We start from the raw sequence: 19,231 nt of genomic DNA, 5'->3' as shown, positions 1-19,231 counted from the left end.
TCACGACTCCACACCGGAGTTGCTTAGATAGATTTGTGTTGGGAAGATAATGGAAAAAACAAGGGTCTTATTCGTGTAAGGCAAGCAGAGGAAATCTAGGGTTCAATCGATTGAACAATGAAGGATAAATGGATATCAAATCAATTTGGGTATAATATAGGGCTCAAGATGTTTTTGTTTTAAGTTTAACTTAGGTAATTTTTTAATATTTTTGGCATATGACATGGTATAAATATCACCTGTGATATAATGATATGTCATAGGATATGCTGAGTTATTTTACAGATGTGATATAAGGGACATGTGTCGCATTTTTACGTGCGATGATGGGGATCTCCGTTAAAAAATTGGATGAAACCTGAATGAACGTACCAAGTTAATATTTCAATTTTACTAGAGGTACCACATGTGACACTTTTTGAAACCAAAGTAGCCATTTGATTTTGGCTCAAATTATAGGTACCAAAAAAGTATTTAACACAATTATTTTATCAATCTTTTAAATAGGAAAAAATTCACTTTACCTTCCTAAAGTTTCAGGAGTTTTTCAATTCGAATCGCAATGTTTAAAAATTGGCAATATACCCTCCTAATGTTTCAAAAATTTTCAATTAAGATCCTCCATTACTAATTTCCGTCTAATTGGACGAAAATCATCTCACATGAGATTTTGATGTCCTCTATTCCAATTTTTTCCTCGTTAACATATTTTATATAAGAATAATGCTAAATACGACATTCACGTAATGTCTATGGGCCCTTAAATTTTAATTTTTAATTTTTTTTTTAACAAAATCCAATAAACACTGACACATCATCTTAATAAAATGAAAGGAATACGCGGTGTAACATTGGAAAGGGTGGTAGATTTCAAAAGAGAAATAATTTTCTTGGATTTATCGAAAATTATTGTAAAAAGATTTTTAATAAAATAAGTTGGTTTTGGAATTCCTAGATTTCCGTACTTCCTAAATCTTACTAGCAGGGCAGGGCACTTGCTCTAGGGTGGCCCTGAGGACCCCATCCTCAGGGCCATCTCACAGCTTGCCCGATTTAAGCGGAGTATTTACTATTTAATAGGAGATGGTGAGATACTGCAATCTACAGCTAAAAAATCCCCGCGCAGATTCGCCAACTGAAAACCAAATGTCTCCACTCTCCAAACGCTATCTCTTCGCTTACAATTCTCTGCAGGCCCTCGGATGGTAATTCTCTAACAAATCTCTCTCTCTCTCTCCGCGTGTGTTTATTGTATTCGTAATTTTCATATGACAGGGCATTTGCTCTCTCAAGAATTTTGAGCAGCTTTGTATTCACCAAGTCTATTCATGGAGCTTACGCTTCGGCCGGAGAGCTAATCTGTCAGTTTTCTAGCCCTCTGTTTGGTTTCTGATAAAATTGGAAAGAATGAGAGAATTTCACCAACCTAATTAATGTTGATTTTATTTCAAACCAAGAAAAACACAAAAGTCTGTCAAAGTCGTTTTTTTTTTTTCTATTTCTAATTGCTGTTATGCCCTTCATTTTATCGGTATTGAAGTAAACCCAAGCTTGAAAATGTATATTAAGTTTTTTTTCGTTTTTCTTTTTTCTTTTTTGTTATCTTTTTGGAGTGAAGGGTTGCTGGAAGCATTTCAATTCTTGGAAGTTGTACATGCGGCCATTGGTAGGTTTCCTAGGGGTTCATAGACTTTTCATTTTTATGGGAATTATATGATTGAGTGTAATAATTAATATATGTGTGATTTTGATGTCTGATTATTTGAAAGGTATTGTGCCAAGTGGAGTGTGGACTACCTTTATCCAATGGGAAGGAAGGATTATTTTTCTTTTAGCGGTTCATCAAATCGATGAGGTTCTCTAAATTGTTTTTGGGTTCTCATAATTCAATTTAAGTACTAATTAAACTATTTTCATGTTTGATTCCCCGGATATATTTGACTATTTTTCTTTGTTACTTCTTCTAAAATTTTGAATTTTTTTTTTTCGACAGTTGATTATCAAATAATGTGTTAATGTGATAGCCGCTTAAAGCCACTTGTTATTGCAGTGTAGGAGATCAAAAATAGATTTTGAATTCATATATTTTATATGGTATGCTTGTGATGCTCAAAGAGAAACAATTCATTGGTTATGGCTTTTTGTAGGTCCAAGAGTTGCCAACAATTTTCACGACTCTTGTTGCTTGGAGCCTAGCTGAGGTAAGACGTTTTTGTTGAGGAAAATTGAGCAGAAATGAGCACTATCTTTAAAGTGGTAATTGTCTTCACTCGAAAGAGTTTGCTTTCGGATTATAAATGTTAAATCACCAATTGTCCTAAAAGTAGGGCCGGCTCAATGGCTAGGCCACTGAAGCGGTCGCCAAGGGTCCCCAGTTAGTAAGGTCCAAAAAAATTTTTAATAAGGCCCAAAATTTTTTTTTAATAAAGCCTAAATAATTTTTTAATTTTATTTTAACTTAAGGCCTAATTTTTTATTTTTTATTTTTAACATAAGGCCTAAAATTTTTTCCCATAAAAATTTAAGGCCTCTAAAATAAAGCCCCAATATAATAAGCTCATTGTAAAATAAAGCCAATTAACCCAAAAAAATAAATATGCCACATCAATTTTTTTGGGCAACTAGTTAAAAGTTAAACTTAAAAGTTATGAAACAACAATGAGAATGAAAGTGATAATAATATTATAAAAATATAATAATATTATTAAAATAAATATTAAAAAAAATAAGGTCCAACTTCAAAACTTCACCTAATGCCTCCAAATATATTGAGCCGGCCCTGCCCAAAATCATAAGCTTATAGGAAGTCCCTCACATATGAGCTCAAACTCCATTTTTAATAGGTGATGTCCAACACGTGAAATATTTAATTTAAACATGGGTAAATTGACTGAGTCAAGGTTCGAACTCAAAACCTTTGGCTCTGATACTATGTTAAATCATCAATTGTCTCAAAAGATTAAGCTTATATGAAAGAGGTAAATATAATCACTTAATTATTACTTTAACAATAAATAATTCATTTTCAGGATACAACAAAGTCACCAACTGGAGACATCAATTCTAAAGTCTGTTCTTCAGAGTTTTTGAATTTTGAAAGATAATTTAAAAACGCATGCAAGTTAAGGAAGATCTTGTGAAGTTTACTCGAATAATTATAATATCATGTCCGACTTTCTTCACATACTCTCACGTTTGTTTTTGTTTCTGCTTCATGACTTTCATGGTATTATCAATAAATATAATAATGGTGATGATCCTGGATGCAGATAATTAGGTATCCACATTATGCGTTGAACTGCATAGGAAAATGTCCATCTTGGATGACCTATCTCAGGTTCCGAAATTATATGCATGCACCATTATATATATATATATATATATATAAGCAATATTCGATGCTTTTATATAAAATTACTCACTTTATGCTTCACCAGGTACTCTGCATTCACTGTGCTGTATCCTATTGGAATCACTGGTGAAAGTAAGTCTACGGATTCCAATCATCTTGATTTTCTATTCAGGGTCATCTCAATGGCTTTGCTGTATAAAAATATTACAAGAAATTTCGTTTAATTCTCCTGAACTTTCATTATTTTTGTAATATTTTTTTCAAAATACAAAAACTTTTAATGTAGTGAATGAAACTTTTAATTTTTTATAATGTCACGTCTCCATTAGATTTTTTCGTTAAATTTTGTTAAAATTTTTAAAATCCTTCTTTTTTTTTTTTTTTAGTAAAAAAATTTAAAGATTCAAGCATGAGTAATTTTGAAAATTTCGTTAAATCTTGAGTAACGCTTGAGTTTTTGCAGTTTTTATTTATTTATTTATTTTTTCAAAAAAAAAAAGGGGTGTTTTGATAATTTTGACACCCATCTATTAAGATTTAATGGAAAAATTTAACAGTGATATTACAAAAAATTGGAAGTTTCATGCAATAAATCAAGAGTTTTTAAACTTTAAGATGAGGTAATTACAAAAATGATGAAAGGTCAAAGGAATTAAGTAAAATTTCCAAAAATATTATTATGATCCACTCTCCATTCCCTGTTCTCTTATTTCTTATCACTTGTTTCTTCTGTATAATTTGGCCAATATTGCCATGCAGTGTGGCTCGCATACCAAGCACTTCCATTTATAAAGAAGAAGGATCTTCTTTTTAGTGGCCTTCCCTTCAGCTATTATAGTTATCATAAGGTTTGTTGATATTTTAGATTCTGTGAGGAAACCTCAATTCTTTCTTGGAAAGATGAGGAACTTAAAGCTAAAGTGTAGTTAAAAGAAATGGAAAATTTTACAAAGAAGTCTTAATCAAAAGATTAGCAATGTACCCTCATCTATCACTTACTGGATATTAAAAGTGATGAAATGACATTTATACTCTTGAAATTTTTATAAAATTCTAAGTTTACCCTTAATTTCAAATTAAAAATTTTTTAAAAAAGAAGAAGGCCCACGATGGGTCATGGGTGACCACGGTGGGTCTCGGCGAGAGACCCGCTGTGGGTCAGCACAGTTGGGTCTGGCCCCGACCCAGCCCTGGGTCAAAAAACCCCGTGGGTTTGCTTACCCACAGCCATGCATCTGCTGACCCACGGTAGTGGGTTTGCTGGCCCACGGCCGTAGGTTGGTTGGATCATAAGATTTTTTTTCTCTTTTTTTTTTTTGAAAAATAAAAATTCAAGGGTAGTTTGACATTTTTAGTCATTTCCGTTAGGAATTAATGTAAAAATTTGACAGATGGGGTAGATTGCATCAAATTAAAAGTTCGAGGGGTGAAAGTAAGAGTTTTTGAAATTTGGGAGGATCTTCTTAAAACGTTTGGTAGTTCAGGAGTCCTATGTGAAGTTTTCTCTTTTAAAAAAAAATAAAAATCAAATTGTATTGTTTATGTAACTTTCAAATTTTCTTTTGGGTTAAGTTCACAAAAGTCCCATCAACTTTCACCCATTTTGAGATGACCCCCTCAAAGTTCAAAAACTCTTAATTTTACCCATCGAACTTTTAATTTGATTCAATCTACCTTCCTCCATCAACTTTTGGTGTTAACCCCTAATTGAGTCTATGAAAAATACCAAGATACTCTCAATTTTTTTGTCTTTTTTTATTTTTATTTTTATTTTTTATTAAAAAAAATAGTGAAATTAATGGTAAATTCAAAATTTTATAAAATTTTAGGGTAACTTCACTAAAGACTTATGAATTTCCACTCGATTTGACAAACCTCCCCCCCCCCCCCCCCTCCTCCCTCCCAAAAAACTTCAAAATCTCTCAATTTAATCTCGTGAACTTTCAATTGTTCTCAATGTAAACTCATCTGTCAAATTTTAAATGTTACATGATATTTATACCCCTGACTTTTATATAAAATTCTAACTCTACCCTTAATTTCAAAATGTTTTTTTATTTAAAAAAAATGAAAATCAGGAATATTTTGGTCTTTCTAACGGTTAAAATTGACGGAGTGGTCCACATTGACAGCAATTGAAAGTTCATGGGTTTAAATTGAGAGATTTTGAAGTTTGGAGGAGGGATTGTCAAATCGGGTAGAAGTTCAGAGGTCTTTAGTAAAGTTACCCAAGTTTCAAATGTATAAAGGCTATTTCATCAATTTTAACGCCAAACCTTAACGGAGGGGGTAAACTGTATCAAATTAAAAGTTTGAATAATGAAATTGAGAGTTTTTGAACTCTGAATGGTTTTCTCAAACGTGTGAAAATTCAAAGGGCCTTTGTGAAGTAATACATATTATTGTTCTTTTCGCATGTAATACATCTATTACTTGTTGCCTTCTTGCTCCTACTTAGACTCTTTTTTTTTTTTGATATTTAGTTGAATTTTCTGTTTCAGCTTCATCTTCTCTGTTGCCCTTACCCAAATTTAAAGCTTTACCAGCATATGCTGAAGCAACGGAGGTCAAAACTCGGAAAACTCCATAAAAAGGAGAAAATTTGAAGGTTGATGCTCTTTCAGATATAGTTACTAGTTGGTTGCCACTAAATGGTTGCTCTAGCTTGAAACCTTAGATATCGTATGCCATGTACATTGGCTTCATATGTATTCTTGGTTAATGGTTAGATTTATTTAATATAAATAAAAACGAAATCTATGTTATATCTAAAAGTTTTTATGTGCATTTAATTGAAAGATTTCCCTCTTTCAAGTTCCCTCAAAATTTTGAAGTGCACGCAAGAAAAGTTTGTTTCACATTGACTAGATACAAAGATATCAATTAGTTTATAAGGAATTCTCCTCACTTAACAATAAATTGAAGTGATGGAGAAAAGAGCTAGCCACCTAACAGTGGCAAAGTTGCCCTCGGCAGTCAGCACTTGACGCGGTGTGTCATGTGCAAGGGCAATGGGCTTTTGGCCCTATGAGTTGCACTTTGCAACGTTTTTTAGCCGTTGAAAGGGTTTAATATTAGATTTATGGTGCCTATTAAAGTGGATTTGGGGGTTACAATTTGTGACCATTGGATCAAATGATCTAGGACAGTCAAATGTGTCTAGAATCACTATAAATATGACCATTTGGTCATAGGCAAAGTGTAACGACCTTGATTCTAGGCTAAAGTAATTCTTAGGACTAGCCTTGATAGATGAATTCAGAATTGTGTGGCTCATCAATATGATTGATTTATCTTAGTTAAATGGATCAAAACAACTTTAATTCAATTTGGTATGGGTATGAGTTTGGTAGCCGTATTTAAGGAATCCTAAAGTTATTTATGTCACTCAAATTGGTAAGTTATAACATTTGATATTCACGAAATTTTAAGTGAAATAATCTCCAATGGGTAGCTCAATTATCTGTGGATCACGTTTTATAAAGCGGAGGTCATTAATTCGAATCCCCCCTCATCTTCTCTTGTGTGGACATGTCAAAAAATAAAAATAAAAAAAATAATGAAAGATGACCTATTTTAATGGGATTCTATTCTTGGAAAGTTTCCAAGAGTTCTATTTAAGGTAAGAATTTTCATTTATGGAAAGTTTTAAATAAGGAAAGCAACAAAGATGTGCTAACCCTTCTATGCATAGTCTGATAGTATTAAGCTATTCATGACAAGTAAAATAATTAGAAGGAAATTATTATGAAAAGAGTACGCGTGGGGAGGAGGGAATTTTTGGCCCACATAGATGTTTAAAAATGTATTAGCTCGGAGCGGTAATGTTGCTCAAGATGGAAGCGCTGAGCGCAACCGCTGAAGGACATTTGAGAAGGCAGTAATCCATGCTGAGTGCACCTAGATTAATTAGTAGACCGGTAGGTTTGTGGCCACAATCACTGCCATGGTCACAAGAACCACACAACCTTAGTATACATGGCATAATGGTGTACACAGGTCCTATTATGAGAAAACTTACTTACAAGCAAAAATGTTTTGTGTGTGGAGGTGAGCGTTATGTTTTAAAAACGAATGAAAAATATGTTTTTCATTTGGTATTTTTGGTGGAGATGGAGTTTCAACTTTCAACAAATTATTTTAATAAAATAGAAAGTAAATTTAAATAAGTGGTTGGATGTAGTTTTCGAAAAGTGGTTTAAGTAAAATTTAAAATATAAATTTTAATTAACTATTTTAGATAAAATAGAGAAAGCTTGCATTTGTAAACCATTATGATGCTCGTCACGGAGAAGAGAAGAGGAATCAAGGTATGCCAAAAATAACAATTTATTTTTTAAAATTAATTTTCGTTAAGTAATTTAACAAAATTTGTCACTTTGCTACATCATATCCAATAAAAATGCTAACAAAATTTGTCACTTTTTTACATCATATCCAATAAAAATGCGACATATGTTATTATTAATCTATGACTTTCAAAAATAATAATTAGGATTTTTCATATCATTTTATGACACTAGATAAGATTACACATTAGCCCTTACTGCACATCATATGGCTATAGTAAATTAACTCAATCTCTTATATCCCTAAAATTTAACCTGTGCGTAACCCTTCCTCATCTTCATCTTCGTCGACAGCTTCACAAAATGTGACCGTCAAATTCTCACAAAATGCTCTCAAATCGTGGCGATGATGATGAAAATGAGGGAGGGTTACGAACAAAGAAAAATTTTGGGAATAGAAGAAATTATGTGAATTTATTATAGTAGTATGACATAACAAAGTAATAGATTCTTTTAAGTTACTCAATGAAAATTGATTTTAGGAAATAAATTGTTATTTTGGCCTATCCTGAGGACGTATAAATTATTTTTTATACAACAAGGTGTGACTTATAATTTATGCCAACTATAGGGACCTATAAATTATTTGTTATATCACAAAGAGTGATTTGTAATTTAGGCTAATCACAAGGATCAATTTTGCATTTATTCCTAACATAAAAGTGAAATGAGTTTTAAATTTTTTTGTAAATATTTTATGAGAAACGTTATTGGTTAATGTTTTGACTTTTTGGGTAATAAGGAAAAAGGTAAAAGGGAAGGGGTTAGCAAATGGGGATGTCCCTTAATCACTAGTAACTCGGCACCGGATTTTCAACAATTTATTATCCTAACAACAAAATTATTGAGCATTTCCATAATTTATTTAGCTTATTTTTAATTTTGTATTATTTTTATTTGGGTAAAATTCACATACTTCCAAACTACCACATAATTGACAATGTTCCCCTCAAACTATCAAAACATTGCCAATGTCTCCCTAAGCCTAGCAAAAAGAAAAAATGTCCATATGTATTTTTTAATAAGACAAAAATACCACTAAATTCAAAAAATAAATAAATAAATAAATAATTTCTTCTATTTTTTTTTTAAAAAGGAAAATTTTATTTTTTTTAAAAAAAATTTTAAACAAAAATTCTTTTTTTTTTTTTTTAAAAAAAAAAAAAGAGTTTTTTTAAACGGAAATTTTTATTTAAAAGAAACATTTTTTTTAAAAAAAAATTGTTTTAGAAAACGAAAATTCTTATTTTCTTAAAAGAAAATTGTTAATTTTTTAAAAACAGAAATTTTATTTTAAAAATTTATAAAACCAAAAAAAAATCGAAATTTTTTATTTTTCTTCTTATGCAAAGGATTTTTTTTTTTCATTTTTTTTTAATTTAAATTTGCCACTCTTTGGATTTTTTATTTTATTTTATTATTATATTTTATTTTATTTTTTAGTTTTAGGTTTTTTCTAGAAGTTTTAGTATTTTTTTTGTTTTTATTTTACGAAGGGTAGTTTCGTCATTGGGGGAATATTGACAATTTTTGGTAGTTCGGGGGGAAATTGTCACAATTAAAAGTTTATGGGAGACATTGTTAATTGGGTGGGAGTTTGAGGGGGTATGCGGACTTTCCCCTTTTTATCTAATACTGCACCCTTATCTTCTTCTATTTAGTTAATGAAATTCAATTTTGCTCATTAAAAAAAAAATGGAAAATGATCATCTCCATTTCAAATTTTATCAATTTCCTCTATTTAGTACATTTTGAAGGGTAGTGTAGTCCAAAAGCTTTAATGATGGTAGTACATTAAATGTACTACCCTTCAAAATGCACTAAATTGAAAAAATTGAGGAAATTTGAAATAGATCGGGATCTCCAGCAATAGTTGGGGAATTGCCCATCAGCTTTTTTGCAAATCTTGGCCATTGAAACTAATCCAATGGTCTACAAGCTACCATGTGTCCACTAATTAAAATATAATATTTTATTATTTAAATTTTAAAAAAGTAAATACAAAACATAATAATAAAAAAAATGGAAATAATAATAATAAAAAAAAGACACCCCATTTTTGCCATAGGGGGTGGTCGGCCACCCCACCTAAGACATGGGGGTGGCTTCGGCCACCCCCATGGCCCTAGGGGGTGGTTTGGCTACCTCTATATTTTTGGGTTTTGGCCCTATGGCCAAACCACCACCTAGGGCCATGGGGGTGGCTTTAGCTACCCCCAATCAGCCCATGGGCCACCCCCATGTCTCAGGTGGGGTGACCGGCCACCCCCTATGGCAAAAATAAAATTTATTATTATTATTTTTTCATTTTTTTTATTATTTTGTTTTATATTTATTTTTTAAAATTTAAATAATAAAATATTATATTTTAATTAGTGGACACATGGCAACTTGTAGATCATTGGATTAGTTTCAATTGCCAATATTTACAAAAAAGCTTATGGGCAATTCCCCAGCTATTGCTGGGGATCCTGATCCATTTAAAATGGAAATGATCATTTTCCAAAAATAACTACCACCAAACTCACTTGAGAATTAGTGTAGATTGGTAGCAGTCTTTTATTTCGGCTAAAGACTGACTTTCTTGAATGCATTGATTGGGACTTGACAACCTCAACCATATTATTATAAGAGAAATGTTGGCACCGTTTGCCAAAGGACCAAACTGGAAGTAGATCGGACTGTACCCAAAATTTTTCTCAAAATCAATCCCAACATTCTTACTTCTTATATCATATCAATCACTTTTTATTACTATTCAAATAAAAAAATTACTACAAAACAAAATTTTTCATTTTTTTATATAAAACATTCTTACTTTTTTCACTTTTTTATACAAAACATTTTTAGAAAACAAGATTTTTCACTTTTTCATACAAAATATTCTTAATTTTTTTTTCTCACATCAATTAAATCTGCTACAGTTTCGGTCCACTTCCTCAAGTCCACTCCTTTGCCAAACATAACCGCTATGAAGGGGATGTTCGATTTTACGTGGTTTTTTTTTTTTTGGTTACATATTATTTTAATATTTTGTAATTTGACATGGCACCCAAAAATACAGGTTTCACGCCATGTGTCGCCTTGAAACCACATGTATCAGTCCACGTATAAGGGTTACATGGAGCTTGGTTAAAAATACTAACGGAATCATGATGGAAGTATCAAGTGTGTTTATTTGCTTATCATAAGTACCATTTGTGACATTTTTGAAAATCAAGGTGACTATTTTATTCTAAAACAAAGCACATATATTGAAAAGGCATTTAACCCATCAAACGGTTCTTTAGAACTGCCACGTTAGCATTACAAAATACTTATGAGATAAGAGAAAAATGCTAAATGCTACTCCTCGTACATACTCTCATTCTATTAGGCTGATGTGGCGGTGTGACTGTTCTTTGTTTATTTATTTATTTTAATAAAGGTGAATTAAAAGGCCGATGGATACTTACAATATGAATAGAGGTGAGGTGAAAATTTACTAGGTACTCTTTAAAATTCTCTACACGAGGGCCTCTCCATCCGAACAACTTGAGGTGGGCCTTCTCAGGCCCATCTCACAGCTTGCCCGGGAAATTTTGGAGTATTTAGTAGGCGACACTCCAATCTACAGTGACCGAAGCCCGCGCAGATTCGCCAACTGTAAACCAAATGTCTCCGCCGTCCATCCACTATCTGTTCGCTTACAATTCTCTGCAGGCCCTCGGATGGTAATTCTCTACCAAATCTCTCTCTCTCTCGCTCTCTGTGCGTGTGTTTATTGTATTCGTAATTTTCATATGGCAGGGCATTTGCTCTCTCTAGAATTTTGAGCAGCTTTGTAATCACCAAGTCTTTTCATGGAGCTTACGCTTCGGCTGGAGAGCTAATCTGTCAGTTTTCTAGCCCTCTGTTTGGTTTCTGATAAAATTGGGGAAACAATTGGAAAGAATGAGAGAATTTCACCAACCTAATTAATGTTGATTTTATTTCAAACCAAGAAAAACAAAAGTCTAATAAATTCGTTTTTCTAATTCTAATTACTGTTATTTCCTTCATTTTCTCAGTATTGAAGTAAACTCAAGCTTGAAAATGTGTATTAAGTTTTGTTGTTGTTTTGGAGTGAAGGTTTGCTGCAAACAGTTGCATTCTTGGAAGTTGTACATGCGGCCATTGGTAGGTTTTCAAAGGTTTTATAGATTTCTCTTTTTTATGGGAATATGATTGAGTGTAATATATATGTGATTTTGATGTCTTATTCTTTGAAATTGGAGGTATTGTGCCAAGTGGAGTGGTGAATACCCTGATGCAATGGGGAGGAAGGGTTCATTTTCTGTTGGTGGTTGTTCGTCAAATCGATGAGGTTCTTGTTTTTGGGTTCCCATAATTCAATTTAAGTACTGAACTATTTTCATGTTTGATTCCACGGATTTGATTCTTGTTCATGACGTACATGCTTCGATGTGAACCTTTTGCCTGACAAAAGAGTGGTTGAAGAGGGGAAGGGCAAGCACACAATGTGACAGTCCCTTAGGGCCATTTGTTAGTGCAGTGTGGGAGATCAAATATATATTTTGAATTCCTGTATTGTATGTGGTATGTTTGTGATGCTCAAAGTGATAAACAATTCATTGGTTCTAGCTTTTTGTAGGTCCAAGAGTTGCCATCAGTTTTCATAACTTTTGTTGCTTGGAGCCTAACTGAGGTAAGTTGGTTTCTTATCATCTTTCACTTGAATTTTGATATGTATCAGTATATTGTAGGCTCCGTTTACTGAAGACTGGGATCTTTGCTTTCCAAATAGGGATGGATGTTTGATAGGTTTATATACCAGTTATGTTGAAGACAACAATGTGGTTCAGGAACAATTTGGTGAAATGAATATTTACACAGTCAAAGAACTGAGTCTCACAATTCTCTCACTGTGACAATAATAGAGTCACACTGTAAGGACTAAAAATCCTTGTGTCAACGGTTCAAATCCACTTCTAATGATCTTTCACTCATTCTTTGAGAATTGTTCTCATTCTCTCTCTCTTGTTGGTTAGGTAATTGGGGTTCTCTTCATTTATTTCTTTTATACCACCATGTCACTTTTTTTTTTTTTTTTTTTTTTTTTTTTGATTTATTTATCCTATTTCATTACAGGTTACATATTTTTTATCCATGCCAACATGATAATTGATATTGAGTAATTATAATATCATGTCCTACCTTCTTGGCATGCATCTCACATTTGTTTCTATTTGTGCTTCATGACTTTCACGGTATAAATAAATATGATAATGGTGATGATCCTGGATTCAGGTAATTAGGTATCCGCATTATGCTTTGAACTGCATAGGAAATTGTCCATCGTGGATTACCTATCTCAGGTTCTTCTTCTTCTTCTTCGTCTTCTTCTTTTTTCCATACATGCACCATTACAGATACATTATATATACAGAAGAAGATGTTTTTATATAAAATTACATACTTTACACTTCACTAGGTACACTGCATTCATTATGCTGTATCCTACAGGACTTGTCCCTGGTGAAAGTAAGTCGATGGATTCCAATCATCTTGATTTTCTATTATTGGTCATCTGAATGACTTTGCTATATAAAATATTGTTACGATCCACTTTCCATTCCCTTGTCTCATTTCTTGTCACTTCTGTATAATTTCGTCATTGCCTTGCAGTGTGGCTCATGTACCAAGCACTTGAATTTATAAAGAAGAAGCATCTCCATGAAGATTTATTTAATGGCCTTCCCTTCAGCTATTATAATTTTCTCAAGGTTTGTTGATATTTTAGATTCTGTGAGGAAACCTCAATTCTTTCTTGGAAAGATGAGGAATTTCGCCATTCTTTCCAATTCCTTTGAATTTTTGTATTATGGCTTTGGTATGAAATTAACTTAACTGGTACACGTTTATTTATACCAGGATATAACCTTTGTGATGTGATCCTAATAATTAGGGATATTATCTAGATAACTATAGATAATGGTAGGAGTTAGCAATAAGAGTCATTTCTACATGAGACTATGAGTAGTTGCATTTCATTTGCTAACTCGCGCCATTATCTATAGTTATCTTGATAATGTCCCTAATTATTAGGATCACATCACTTTTTGTTTTTTTTTTTGTAAGAAAATCACTTCACTTTGACTTAAAGAGAAGATGGTAATTTGATAGGTTGTTTGCCCTACCTACCTGCTCCAGCAGGCACAGGGTTTGAATTTATGCAATTGGGTTTAGGTTGGGAACTTAAAGCTAAAGTGTAGTTAAAAAATGAAATTATACCGTTTATGTACCTTTCAATTTTTTTTTCCTCTATCATGTAATACATGTATTACTGGGCTAAGCTGTGTTCTAGCTCATACTTGGGCTGATTTAAGGAATATTTAGCCATTTCCTGTGGTTTTCACTAAACGATGGGCCTGGTGTTCACTGTATCTGCATAAGATATGTTGTAGCAAGGGGAAATTGATGTTTTCCTTCTTTCCATATGCTACAATGCCCTGACTTCTCTTTCTAACTTCATTTTTGTAACTTAGTTGTTTAACTTATTGATAGTTAGTTGAATTTTCTGTTTCAGGTTCTTCTTCTCTGCTACCCTTTCCTAGGTTTAAAGCTTTACCTGCATATGTTTAAGCAACGGAGGTCAAAACTCGGAAAACACCATAAAAAGAAGAGAATTTGAAGGTCGACGCTCTTTCAGAGTTACTAGTTGGTTGCCACTTAATGGTAGCTCTGGAGCTTGAAACCTCAGATGCTGTATGCCATGTATCATATGTAATACATGTATTACTGGGCTAAGCTGTGTTCAATTGTACCGTTTATGTACCTTTCAATTTTTTTTTTATCTCTATCATGTAATACATGTATTACTGGGCTAAGCTGTGTTCTAGCTCATACTTGGGCTGATTTAAGGAATATTTGGCCATTTGTTAGGCAGGAACTGTTGTAAAATTCAAAATCCGTGTCATATAATGTCTTTTGCTTTAGAGTTGCTCCTCCTAAACCTTCTCCAATGCCATACCTAATTTAAGGATAGGCTCACATCACTTTGATATAGAATGCTTTTCTGACATGGAAGTTTCTTAGGAGAAAAAGTCGGGGAGTTTAAAACCATTTTGGAACATCTAATTTTTTGAACACATCGATTAATCTCTTGGATTCCAGATCTTTCCAAGAACATATATCATAATATTCCAGGTCGTCCTGTGAGGTAGATTGGCAAATTATTGCAGTTCTCTCTCTAATTTTCTCCTTTTAAAATGCAAGTAAAGCCCAAATGTAATTGGCACAACGTCGACGGTTTGGGGGCCACGGGCTTGGATCCGGTTTTGAATCCGATTCTGGATCTGGTTGTGGATCCGGTTATGGATCTGATTCTAGATCTGGTTGTGGATCCTGTTATGGATTCGGTTATGGATCTGGTTCTTGATCCGGTTTTGGATCTGGCTTCGATTATGGAGTTGGAATCGGAAATTGACGCAGATGTCCCGAAATTATATGGGTCTACGCCGATCTGTTCTACCGAGTGTCTGGGATCGTTGGCGTCATGCGCGGAGTATGTGTTTGAATCGCCCATGTCTTCTCTGTTGAGATCGGATTCCCTAATTTTGGCATGCTGTGTGGCAGAGACGGTATGTTCAGAACCAGTGAAGGTTGTGGTCTCCAATGGGTCCTTGAATATTATCAGAGAAGGCCTTTCCTACGCAATGGGGTGTCCGATTAGTATTCCGAGTCTGGTGAGTGCGAAACCAATATTGAGGGAGGATGCGGTGGGTTCTGCTACCCTGACGGTTGAGGATGCTCCTGTTAAGACTAATCGACATCCTGCCCGGTGAAAAGTTTGATGCGGTGGGAATTTTTTGGGTGTCGACCTGTTGTTCCTTCGCCGCCTGTGGTGAAGGAAATGTCCTCGTCTCTATCTTCTCAGAAGTTGGGACCTTCGATTGTAGAATCAACCAGCTCTACAGTCACGAATACTCCTTCTTCTTCTAGGGCGGCTGAGCTAGGTATGAGGCTTCGCAAGCCTTACGCACGATGAAGAGTGGTGCACCCATTTGTTCTTTTGTTTCCAAGTCTCAAATGGGGTATAAGTGGAGAGTGATAGGATAAGATAGCTAAGCAGGTGCATACGAACAAGGAGTTGCTGGCCAAGGTTGTGGCGGAAACTTCGATGGAGGGGGTGGAGGGCTTTTCCAAGGTGGTGCTCGATGCGGTGAAGTTCCCTTCTACTGTGGAGTTGTCTTGTGGAGGTGATGAGCAAAGTCTATTGAAACTTTTCTCAGTCATTGAAGAGGAGAAGAAGCCCAAAAATGACAGTTCTACTTCAAAGGTTAAGAGGAAAAGAGAAATTCAAAATTTTTGAATGCTCCATTAATTTAGAGGCTAGAGGCCGTGACTCTAGTATGGTCGGTGGCAGGGTGGTGTAGGTTTTGCATAATGAGCTTAGTGTTATTGTGGGTTTTTTATGGGGCATCAAATTTCTTTATGATTTTTTGGGTTTTATGGTTTGCATAGGGTCTTTTTTGTGGGTTTTTGAGGGTTCCCTACGTATACTTTTGTGTACTTAGAGGCGCATTGCGCTTTTTTTTATATATACAATATTACTTATCGAAGAAAAATTTTCTCCTTTTATTCTTTCCTGTGGTTTTCACTAAACGATGGGTCTGGTGTTCACTTTATCTGCATAAGATATGTTGTTCAAAGGGGAAATCGGTGTTTTCCTTCTTTCCATATGCTACAATGCCCTGACTTCTCTTTCTATCTTCATTTTTGTAAGTTAGTTGTTTACCTTTTTGATATTTAGTTGAATTTTCTGTTTCAGGTTCTTCTTCTCTGCTACGTTTTCCTAGGTTTAAAGCTTTACCTGCATATGTTTAAGCAACGGAGGTCAAAACTCGGAAAACACGATAAAAAGAAGAGAATTTGAAGGTTGATGCTCTTTCAGATATAGTTACTAGTTGGTTGCCTCTTAATGGTAGCTCTGGAGCTTGAAACCTCAGATGCTGTATACCATGTATCATATGTATTCTTGTAATGTTTTTCTTCCCTGATTCACTACTTTCAGACTGCATATGCAGTTACCTCAACTTTGACCTAATTTAATTAGATGCCCATTACCATTATTTAAAAAAAATAAAATTCAAATGTTTACTCGATGATATACGAGTAAATTTGTGTGTTAATATTGAAAATTTTATATGTTAAGAACATGTATCCTAGGGTCATAGGCTGCCATGCTGGAGCCTGTTGCTTGGTAATGGCCCTATTGGGTGTGTAGCATTGCAATCTAAGTACTTTTCAAAGATCTAGAAACAGAGCAGCGTTGTAGTCTAGCGTAGCTGGATTATTGTAGAATAAACAAACTTTGGATTCTCATTTGTGATCACGGGTCTCTTTGGGGCTGAGGCTGCCTTTTCTATTCATATGATGTGAATAGATCTCTATGATATATTATAATCTCTATCCCAATCGTTCATAGATAGCTCTTATTTATTGTAGCATTGCTTTGTTTCCTTTGAAGATCCCATATTCTCTCGGGCATGTGTGTTCATTTGTATATATATATTTGAAAAAGATACAGGACAACTGGCATTGACTCTAAAGAGTGCTCGTGCCGTGGCTGGAAGCCAAACCATTGGGCTGGCCAGGAAATTTAAAATCTTTTTACATTATGGTTAATTTATAGGGCAGAATGGCACCTAACGAATATGCTGCTAAAATGGCCATTTTATTACTACTAAAACCAACCGACTTTTTTTATTTTTTTTTTTGGTGTGTGTGTGTTCATTTTAAAATCATGGTGGATTATGGGTACCCACCCAACTCTTTACATCAAAACCTTAAAAAAGGACAAAAAGGAAAAATCTTAAACTGAGCACAGATTGACATTACTGATCAAAATGATTGCAGGAATACAAGACAGTTACACAAGAATCAACGATTTAACAACAGCAAGGTACAAACAACACCCAAACACACCCACAGCTGAAACCAAAGGAAACCCTTTTCTTTTTTTTTCCATAATCGAGAACAGAGAAAGAGAAAGAGATCTTTTGTTGCTTAGAAATCTGTGGTAGGGAGTGGTTCATGGGTGTTTGGGCTGATGAAGAAGAGCTCGTAGACGATGGCGGCGATGGCGGAACCAATGAGTGGGCCGACCCAGTAGACCCAGTGGTTGTCCCATGACCAACTGACCACAGCAGGGCCGAAGGAGACTGCTGGGTTCATGGATGCACCGTCAAACGCACCGCCGGCTAAAATGTTGGCGCCTACTATCAAACCAATTGCAATGGGTGCAATTATCCCTATATTACCCTTCTTTGGGTCCACGGCTGTGGCGTACACCGTGTATACCAACCCAAATGTCATCACTATCTCGAACACCACCGCATTCCACACACTCACATCAGAAGATAAAGTGAACGCCGAAATTTCCTGCATCAAATTGATTTAAACATTAATCTAAATTCAACAAAATATATTGAAATTTGTGCAGATATATATATATATATATCCGTGAATCGGTGAATGCCTTACCAGTCCACCGGTGGAAAACTTGAGAAGCAAGCAAGCAACCACCGATCCAAGAAGCTGGGCGATCCAGTACAGAAGACCCCTAATGAGTGAGATGTGCCCACCGAGGAAGGCGCCGAATGTAACGGCGGGGTTCACGTGCCCGCCGGAAATGTTTGCACCGATTGACACCGCCACGAACAGTCCAAATCCATGAGCCAAGGCTGCGGATACAAGGCCGGCCGGCGTTGTCGAGCCATTATCCGTCAGCTTGTCTGTCAAAACATTCATCATTTGATCAGTTTAGTTTCTCAGTAATCTCAACTATAACTACGAAAAAAAAAAAAAAAAAAAACGAAATTAGTTTCAGTCAGAGCATTACTGAAAGCCACCCCAGAGCCTTCACCGGCAAACACAAAAATGAGCACCGAGATGAACTCAGCCAGTGCCGCTTTGAGAGCACCGGAATCGCCAAACTCGGCTGGACTTCCAACGGCAATTTGGGAAATCGGCATTTTCTATAATCTCAATTCCCGAAATCCAAATTGCACTAGCTTTTTCTTTGCTTCTTTCTTCTTGCTTTCTAGCTTTACATGGAGGTAGTTTATATACAGGAAGGGCCAAGGTTAACGGACTTTTGGAAAACCGGATATAGCCGGTTTCTACCCGGTAGCAGCTTGTTTTCAACGAGAAAAATAAGGGCTCTTTTCCTCTGTCACTGAAAACAAAGGTTTTAGGCCGGGCCTCCATTTTGTTCTGGGCTTGCCACGTGTACGGATGATCGCATAGTTGTGAAATTCTAATCACCGACCAAAATGGGGTGTGGTAGTGGGTCCACCAATGATTGTTTGCTGTGGCTTTGCTTGACCGACCATTGGATTGTTTATGCGGCTGTGATGTAGACCTCCGTGGTTAGTTGTGCTGGCTTCATTATCATGAACATTGATCATCACTTAATTATCCTTAATTTTGTTTAGTGGGAGATCATGAAGAGACGATGATCTCATGGCTCAGGGGGGTGATATGG

At 34.8% G+C, this 19,231-nt stretch overlaps 3 protein-coding genes across 3 annotated transcripts; 2 read left to right on the top strand and 1 right to left on the bottom strand.

Moving 5' to 3' along the window:
• The first annotated feature begins 1,125 nt into the window (after positions 1–1,125).
• LOC132164772 (uncharacterized) lies at positions 1,126–6,092 on the top strand. Its single transcript, XM_059575327.2, has 9 exons — positions 1,126–1,205; positions 1,276–1,361; positions 1,619–1,666; positions 1,770–1,855; positions 2,148–2,201; positions 3,270–3,337; positions 3,438–3,484; positions 4,112–4,200; positions 5,854–6,092. The coding sequence occupies exons 1-9, from the start codon at positions 1,147–1,149 to the stop codon at positions 5,956–5,958; spliced, it is 642 nt and encodes a 213-aa protein (XP_059431310.2). The 5' UTR covers positions 1,126–1,146; the 3' UTR covers positions 5,959–6,092.
• A 5,145-nt stretch (positions 6,093–11,237) lies between these two features.
• On the top strand, positions 11,238–14,678 carry LOC132163579 (Protein-tyrosine phosphatase-like, PTPLA). The gene is made up of 9 exons (XM_059573920.2): positions 11,238–11,414; positions 11,491–11,576; positions 11,812–11,859; positions 11,958–12,046; positions 12,335–12,388; positions 12,991–13,058; positions 13,175–13,224; positions 13,369–13,466; positions 14,270–14,678. Exons 1-9 carry the CDS (start codon positions 11,356–11,358, stop codon positions 14,372–14,374), a joined length of 657 nt encoding a protein of 218 aa, XP_059429903.1. The 5' UTR covers positions 11,238–11,355; the 3' UTR covers positions 14,375–14,678.
• A 2,879-nt stretch (positions 14,679–17,557) lies between these two features.
• Positions 17,558–18,776, bottom strand: LOC132164112 (aquaporin TIP1-2). The gene is made up of 3 exons (XM_059574536.2): positions 18,587–18,776; positions 18,229–18,479; positions 17,558–18,126 (listed from the first exon to the last, which is right to left on the bottom strand). The coding sequence occupies exons 1-3, from the start codon at positions 18,717–18,719 to the stop codon at positions 17,752–17,754; spliced, it is 759 nt and encodes a 252-aa protein (XP_059430519.2). The 5' UTR covers positions 18,720–18,776; the 3' UTR covers positions 17,558–17,751.
• Between the last annotated feature and the right edge of the window lie 455 nt (positions 18,777–19,231).

The sequence above is a fragment of the Corylus avellana genome, chromosome 8, assembly GCF_965113065.1.
Source record: "Corylus avellana chromosome 8, dhCorAvel1.hap1.2, whole genome shotgun sequence".
NCBI classification, from domain to species: Eukaryota; Viridiplantae; Streptophyta; class Magnoliopsida; order Fagales; family Betulaceae; genus Corylus; species Corylus avellana.
This window is presented reverse-complemented; position numbering and strand designations above follow the sequence as displayed.

Coding starts and splice junctions, on each gene's coding strand:
- LOC132163579 (XM_059573920.2), top strand. CDS start 11,356: ATGTCTCCGCCGTCCATCCACTATCTGTTCGCTTACAATTCTCTGCAG. Junction 13,059..13,174: donor TCGTGGATTACCTATCTCAG/GTTCTTCTTCTT, acceptor ACACTTCACTAG/GTACACTGCATTCATTATGC. Junction 13,225..13,368: donor AGGACTTGTCCCTGGTGAAA/GTAAGTCGATGG, acceptor ATTGCCTTGCAG/TGTGGCTCATGTACCAAGCA.
- LOC132164112 (XM_059574536.2), bottom strand. CDS start 18,719: ATGCCGATTTCCCAAATTGCCGTTGGAAGTCCAGCCGAGTTTGGCGAT. Junction 18,480..18,586: donor AGGCTCTGGGGTGGCTTTCA/GTAATGCTCTGA, acceptor ATGTTTTGACAG/ACAAGCTGACGGATAATGGC. Junction 18,127..18,228: donor AGTTTTCCACCGGTGGACTG/GTAAGGCATTCA, acceptor AATTTGATGCAG/GAAATTTCGGCGTTCACTTT.
- LOC132164772 (XM_059575327.2), top strand. CDS start 1,147: ATGTCTCCACTCTCCAAACGCTATCTCTTCGCTTACAATTCTCTGCAG. Junction 1,206..1,275: donor TCTCTGCAGGCCCTCGGATG/GTAATTCTCTAA, acceptor TTCATATGACAG/GGCATTTGCTCTCTCAAGAA. Junction 3,338..3,437: donor TCTTGGATGACCTATCTCAG/GTTCCGAAATTA, acceptor ATGCTTCACCAG/GTACTCTGCATTCACTGTGC.